At 41.2% G+C, this 7,735-nt stretch overlaps 1 protein-coding gene across 1 annotated transcript; it reads left to right on the top strand.

Moving 5' to 3' along the window:
* Positions 1-264: 264 nt before the first annotated feature.
* On the top strand, positions 265-6,599 carry oprd1b (opioid receptor, delta 1b). Its single transcript, XM_023419788.2, has 3 exons — positions 265-561; positions 1,999-2,354; positions 2,517-6,599. Exons 1-3 carry the CDS (start codon positions 314-316, stop codon positions 3,044-3,046), a joined length of 1,134 nt encoding a protein of 377 aa, XP_023275556.1. The 5' UTR covers positions 265-313; the 3' UTR covers positions 3,047-6,599.
* Positions 6,600-7,735: the final 1,136 nt, after the last annotated feature.

Genomic DNA, 7,735 nt, shown 5'->3' with positions numbered 1-7,735 from the left:
TTGGACAAACGGCATCCCTGTAGGATAAGAAATAGGCAGGAAAACAGTCCTCATATATTGCTTTGCTTTGTGCGCTTTGCCTAAAGGAGCGCGCGGAAAGGCAGACACACTCTCACACACACACAGCGCAGGGGGAGAGAGAGAGAGAGAGAGAGAGAGAGAGAGAGAGAGAGAGAGAGAGAGAGAGAGAGAGAGAGAGAGAGCGACCAACCCTCTTCTGGGCGCCGCGTCACTAATTTGCTGTCCAGTTTCCGTGCACTCCTGTGCACCTGCCTGACTTCTTAGTAACAAAATCTCACCTGAATTTTAGAGAATGGAGCCTACCACTCTTCCTTCCCTTCTTGGTGATTTTAACGAGCGCTACTCGGTCTCCGTAACTCCTTTCAATGTTACATTCTCCGAGGATCTGCTGCTTCTGCCTTCAAAAAGCAACGACACCATCAGGGCTACAAACAGGGACACTACAAGTCTCATCATCGCCGTGTGTATCACGGCTCTCTACTCTCTCATCTGTGTGGTGGGACTACTAGGAAACGTGCTTGTAATGTACGGGGTGGTCAGGTAAGACTAATTAGTAAATGAAAAAATATTTAAAAGGAGGACAAGTTATTTGTGACTAGTTTAATATTAACTATAATTTGCTGCTGGCTACTTGCTGAACAGTGAAAACCGAGACACGCACACACTTAATAGCATAAGATCCAGTGTGGAAATTGTAAAAAGCCTATATTTTTCATGAAATGTTTCAAATTGCATTTAAGTGCCCTGCAAACTCACTTATGGCAATATTTAGGACTATAATAATACATTTTAATGATGGGCTATGTCTAAAAATATATATTTTTTAATTGCCCACAGTTCCAGTTGGTGTGAGAGCCACTTTCTAACACACCCACAGGAGCACACACACCTCCTCCTACACATATGAGAGGAGAGAGGGGATAGAGGGCGGTGTGAGCTACAGCTTAGCCTTGAAATTACTTCATTGCACCTCTCAGGAATGATGTTGTAAACACAGGTGATTAATTTGCATTGGGAATAAGCAGCATGCTGAATCCTTGCCTCTAAATCAAAAGCAATGACTGCGCTCCTGTGTGTGTGTGTGTGTGTGTGTCAATTTGTGTCATGTTGATTTGATGCTGAAATAATGCAACTTAAATGAGAGAGCACTGATGTGGTGGTTCCTCAACTGTCAATCAATCCACTCACTCAACAGCCTCCTAAATCCTGGAGAAATGCGTGGAAGATGAAATGTGACGGGTGTTTTGTTTTTGTAAAAATGTTTTTCACAGAAATCAAAGTGAATATAAAAGACATTGTTCTCACTCTCTCCCTGGCAAAGGAATGACATACAGAGTGAGATCAGTACATAGTGTGTAATGCAATAAATCTCTTCATGTGGTGGATTAAGAGAAAAGGTAAGGCATCCCTCTGTCTTCCTCCATCCTTTCACAGCCTGTTGCTGCAATTTAATTAAATGTGACCAATTACTGTCAGACTGTGGACACGTGGAGGAATCCATCTTTAACCAGCCAGACAACTGTGCAGATGGCATTCAGACAAAGCTGGTCTCTGGCAAAAGAAAAAAAAAAAACTACTTTGTGAATTGGAAATCAAGGAGAGAAGTTCTGAAGGATTTCTCAGCTGGAACTGACTCATTACATAGAAGTGCAGTTTAATGGAGGCTTACAGTCACTGTGGCAGAGCATAGAAGCTCTCATGCATTTAGTGTTTTGCCATAAAAACATTATACATCTGAAAGGCTCTATTGTTTTTCAAGGGGAAAGAGCAGATAATTGGTTTGAAAGTGGAAACAGATTAGATCCAACAATAAATTGTTTTTTTAACCTTGAAACGTTTCAATCGAAATCACGAGTCTACCACACGAGGTATCTTCTGTGCTACACACCAGTAGGCAGACCTTGAAAAAACAGCTGTCACCGCATGTGAGACCGAATCAATTAAAACCGCTCAGTGCTTTTTCTTCCAAACAACCAGGTACACCAAGATGAAGACCGCCACCAACATCTACATCTTCAACCTCGCTCTTGCTGATGCTCTCGCCACCAGCACCCTCCCCTTCCAGAGCGCCAAGTACCTGATGAGCACATGGCCCTTTGGGGAGCTGTTGTGTAAAGTGGTTATTGCCATCGACTACTACAACATGTTCACCAGCATCTTCACTCTCACCATGATGAGCGTGGACCGCTACATCGCTGTATGTCATCCGGTGAGGGCCCTGGACTTCCGCACGCCTGCCAAAGCCAAACTCATCAACGTCTGCATCTGGATCCTCTCCTCTGCTGTCGGAGTACCTGTGATGATCATAGCTGTTACCAAGGTGATGGATAAAGGTGAGGGACTTTTATTGTTGCAAGAGAAATGCTGGAAATTACCATCATTTCTCCTCACAGGCTTATTTAGCAAGTGTTGATTTCAGGGAGCTTTAAAAGAGAAAACATTTGAGCTTCTCCACATGGCCCTCTATTAAAATTGTAATTGTTGTAACTCCTCAGGAAACACTGTCTGCACACTCGGATTTCCCGAACCTGACTGGTACTGGGACACAGTGATGAAAATCTGTGTGTTCATCTTTGCGTTTGTGGTACCCGTCCTGGTCATCACTGTCTGCTATGGTCTGATGATCCTGCGACTCAAGAGCGTCCGTCTGCTCTCTGGCTCTAAAGAGAAAGACAGGAACCTGCGGCGCATCACCCGCATGGTCCTGGTGGTCGTGGCAGCCTTCATCATCTGCTGGACTCCCATCCACATCTTCATCATTGTCAAGACCATGGTGAAAATTGACCACAAGGATCTCCTTGTAATGGCCAGCTGGCATCTGTGCATTGCACTGGGCTACACCAACAGCAGTCTCAACCCTGTGCTGTACGCCTTCTTGGATGAGAACTTCAAGAGGTGCTTCAGGGATTTCTGCCTGCCCTATCGCTCCCGCCAGGACCAGAGCAGCTTCTCCAGAGCGCGCAACAGCACACGAGAGCCTGTGTCTGTTTGTGCTCCTGCGATGAGAGAGAGACTGCCGGCCTGACTAGACATGGATCAGTGCGGCGGGGGAACAGTTCAGGATGACCTCCAGAGCGAGGTCACACAGTTGTCCACCACAGGAGTCTGAGTCTGCAGACATACAGTGGGCTTTTGACTTGCCGCATAAATTGTTCAGTTGTGTTTTTGAATTCATGTAAAGAAATGAAACTGTATAACCTGTGCATAAGGAAATGGATAGAATCTTGGAGTGTATACACACACACACACACACACACACACACACACACACACACAACACACACACACACGCATGCAGACACACACACACACACACACACACACACATACCCATTTAAACTTGCAGGGTCCTGCAGTTTGGTCCCCACAAAGCTGTTGGACCCTGCAAGTATAGTGCGCTCCTGGTTTTTGGACTGCATAAATATAGTAAAACAAAGCCACCGACACACACAGACAGACACTACAGGGAGAGTTCCAAGAGTTATATGTTTTTTACTGTTTTGGCTCTACTTCAGCAGAATAAAAGATAAATACAAGGTTAAAATGTTGACTCTCTAAGCTTTAAAAATGATTGTGGGTCTTCACATCCATATAAGGTGAACAATGGAGGACTCATTGCCACGTTTATACATAGTCTCACCATGATCATTTTGCCAGGCAGGACATTGATCCTAAACACACAGACAAGGCCACCAAAGAGTCTTTTTATGGCCAAACACTGGCCAGTGTATGATTGGACGAGTCAGTCACCTGACTTCATCCCCACAGACAATGTGCTGCACTTGAAGGAGACCAGACTTACTGAGAAAATCCTCTGTAGCAGCAAGAAGTGAAGACAGCTGCAGTCCAGGCTTGGCCTCGCATCAGAAGTGAAGATATTTCTGGGAATCAGACACTTCAGCCTGTCATTGATTTACAGCTAGATATTACACATGATGACTTTATTTAACTTTAGACTGGCTTGTGAAATTAATTTCTATTCCCTAAAACTGGGGGACTGCTATGGCTGAAAACAAAGCTATGTGAGTAGTGAGAGAGAACCCAAAATCAAACCAATGAGCCGACAGACACTGTAATGCTCTGTAGAGCTGAGAAGAACTGAGTTAAGTGATAATTATCTGTGGTTTTATGACTACAAGCTGCTCCTTTCACATTACACATAGTCACTGAATCAATTGCTAATATAAAGTATTATAGAGCAGCTTTAAAGCTGAATTTGCTTTAACCTGAGGGTTCAAGTTCATATCCAGTGCACTGGAGTATAGAGCCAACACAGTGAAACACGTCTCTGCACTTATTCTTTCTGACTACATCTGGACTAGTAATAGTATTTTCATTCAACCTCACTGGGGATGTAAATGAGAATCCAATAATGTGAATGTTTAGCCGAGACTGTTTTCATTGTCTCTCTGTGATATTTAGATTAGAGGATGTATCCAATTTCATGCACTTTCTTGTGGCAGTAGGAGGAGAAATAAGACAAGATTTTAAAAGAGGTGAAATTCAAAATGACCACTGCGCCATGTTTCAGTGTCATTTTTCCACTTTTACTGAACCAATACATTATGAAAGACGCTTGTAAAAGACACCTTAAATAAAATGAAAACTAAAATATGGCCTTCATGATTAAGCAGGGATGACGAGCGCTTCAGGCATATATTCACAATGAACATCGGTGCTCAGCTGACTCACTGTTTCCACTCCTCTAGCAGTTAGGCTGCTCTATTTCTTTTTGTGCAACCAAAATATTCAGCTCACAGTAAACTGAGCGGCTGAGGAGAAAGAAACTGGCGCTGCAGTTCAGTTTCAACTCACAGAGAGGTGAGTGAATGAAGGCAATTCTGAATCGGATCCAATGCATTAGCATGCCACAAGAATCTTCCCATACATACTACAGCTAATGGACAATTTTCCACTGATCGTTGGACACTTGCTGTGGTAGATATGGACTTTTTTTCAGTCAAATTGATGCCAGTCATCTTTCCACTGCAGCAATGCAGCTTTGTTAGAAAGGCAGGCATCTACAGTATATACTGTATCAAGTGTAAAGTTAGTATCGTTATGTAACAGCATATTAAGTGATAATGTGATTTTTTCTCTTTTGTTTTAATGTGCCGTCAAGCTGTTGTACCATTAAGCTTCACTTGTAACCTATTAGTTAAGTCAAATATTATATAACTATGTATTTACACCAAGTGCTATAAGTAATAAGTGAAGCATTTGAAATTTAAAAAAAAAAAAAGAAAAAGTTCCTGTCTCCAGTCTGAATTGTCTCTAACTTTTTTTTTTTTTTTAATACAGCCATCACTGTAAGAAAAGCATTTATAAATGTTTTCTGCAGTGTGGTCGACAATATGTTCAGCTGAATGAAAATCTGTACCATAATGCCTTATTCAGCGTTATGTTTAGTTCTCGTTGCAACAAGTGAATTGTTGTGTAGAAAAAAAGTGCTTGATCTTTATAATTTCTCACATTTTTTTCTTTCACCAAATGTAATATATAAAGTAATTTATTATATAAATGTAATTAATTTTGTCTTTTGAAAACAATGATACAACCATTATATGGAATAGCATAAGTTGTATCTTGTAAGTGCTTTTATTTTGAAATATTGTTGTTGATAACTTTTAGTTTGAATCCAGTAATTTGTTTTCCGTGGTTGTTATTACAAATGTTGTTTACACTTCTACTCTGTAAATGCCAGTGAGGCCTCATAGGAGTTACAGATGTAATTAGTTGGTACAATGATGTATGGATTACTGATTGGGATATGTGGACGGGGGCCCAGGGGCCTTTGACCTGGAAGCCCCTTGTGTTCACAGGTCACAGGGGGTTAATAAGATGCTTCTAAAATGCGTGTGTAAATGTGATTGAACAAATGAAAGCACAATGTGAAATAAGTCAGGGATGATATCGCGGTGTCTGGACTCCAGATGCCCTGAAGAAATAACTCATATTAGTGTATCAATTAAAGGATAAGGCTGGTGATATATTATATTTCTGTTATTGTCAACAAATCCTATGAACCTCCGCAACCTGTCTGTGGCTCTCACCATGAGCACACTCACTCCTACTGAAGACATATATCTTTATATCTTTACAAATGAGACACAAATATATATTTAATTTAAAAAAAAGAAAAGAAAAGTTAAACAGTGTATTTCTTATGGGCGATTTGCTCTATTAAGTATTTACAACAGCAGCACAGTGTATGAGGGATTCACTCAAAATAAATTACAGTTCCCATGTTCTTGATAATGAAGGAACATAACGCCCAGTACACAGTGTGGCTCACTCATGTGCTTTTAATATTTTTTGGACCGTAATGGAGCTCTATGGCACAGAGGAGTATGTTACATCAGGCTTTGGCTACACAGACATGAACAATTTATTATTGTTTTTTGTCCTTCTACACAATTTATTGACACTAAGGCAAATGTAGAATAACACAAGCCTTATCGTTTAAATTACACAGGCCCAAAGCCCACGACTGACACGAAGTCAGACTACCACTTTATTCACACTTTTTGTACACTCATTGTGGAAAAATAAATAATAAAATAAACCACTGTACAATCTTTTTAAAAGAATTCATTTTCATTGAGTGGGGACTGTGCACACTCAACTGGACGGGTCACATCGGAGTGCAAGCCGAGTACAAACAGCCATGACTGGTTGATAAGGACTGTGACATTATTGCAGATGCATTTAACACTTGAATGAGACATTCTTACTGTAAATGCCAGTGAGCCTCACAGAAGATGTGCTGAAAATCACAAACCTTGGCTATTTTTGTGTTATGGTCCATAAATGACATGTGTGAGTGGTATTTCACTGAAATTCTTACACACATTAAAGGGCTGAAATCACTCTCTGCTGAAAGACTGATGATGTGTCGGAGAACAGACACTGTGTTTAGATGGCATCGCTCTCCCGCATTCTTCTTTCAGAGTCTTGTGGATATTGAAATATCCCACTCAAATGACGGTAAACTCAGAGGCTCTTACACAAAGCTGGTATCAGGCAGAGAGGACAGAAAGTGACATTTGTGATGATGACGTAGGGGGTAGGGGGGCTACAGGACTTGCTGAAGATTTCCTCTCTGCTACAGAGCAGAACATACAGCATGTTCCCTATGAAATATACATGCCTATATGTTCGCTGTGTAAAAGACAAATGAAAAAACAAAATGAATAATTTAGTCAAACACTATGAGCCAGCTCCTGACTCCTGGCATTTTTAAAATGTGAATACTAAAGTGCTTTATTCAACAGAGGAGTCAGATCTACACTGAGCACTGCTGTTATGTTAGAAAACTCAAGTGTTGCTGTGATCTTTGCCCCTATAGAAAAAGTTTTGTTTTGGATTTGGAAATCTAGTTGGGGTTTTTTTTTGGTGGGTGGGGGATGGGGGTGGGGGGGTTGTTCTGGGAGCCTGAATGCACATGCAACAGGCATTTAAAAAAAAAAATCATTTGCACAGATCACACACATATGTCCTGTAGACCAGTTCCAGAGTGACAAGAAGAAATTGAAAGCTTTCATCTTCTGACCCTTACTAATGGTCGCACATGCACTTAAACAAATCAACAGAGGGAAACGAGAACAGAGAGTGGATCTTGCTGCAGCTTTAATAACAGCTCTTACTGCTGCGATGCTAGTATTTCCTTACTAACATCAAAAGCTTAGAACAGCCAATAGTTTTGAAGTAAGAT

This window comes from Seriola lalandi, unplaced genomic scaffold, assembly GCF_002814215.2.
Source record: "Seriola lalandi dorsalis isolate HSWRI2012SDOR001 ecotype SW California unplaced genomic scaffold, Sedor1 jcf7180002054609, whole genome shotgun sequence".
NCBI classification, from domain to species: domain Eukaryota; kingdom Metazoa; phylum Chordata; class Actinopteri; order Carangiformes; family Carangidae; genus Seriola; species Seriola lalandi.
Note: the sequence above shows the minus strand (reverse complement) of the source record. Positions and strands in the feature narration are given on the sequence as shown.

Bases quoted from the DNA above. Each gene is read 5' to 3' on its own strand.
- oprd1b (XM_023419788.2), top strand. From the start codon at position 314: ATGGAGCCTACCACTCTTCCTTCCCTTCTTGGTGATTTTAACGAGCGC. The intron at 562-1,998 runs GTAAGACTAATT...CCAAACAACCAG, and splicing joins GTAATGTACGGGGTGGTCAG to GTACACCAAGATGAAGACCG. The intron at 2,355-2,516 runs GTGAGGGACTTT...GTAACTCCTCAG, and splicing joins TACCAAGGTGATGGATAAAG to GAAACACTGTCTGCACACTC.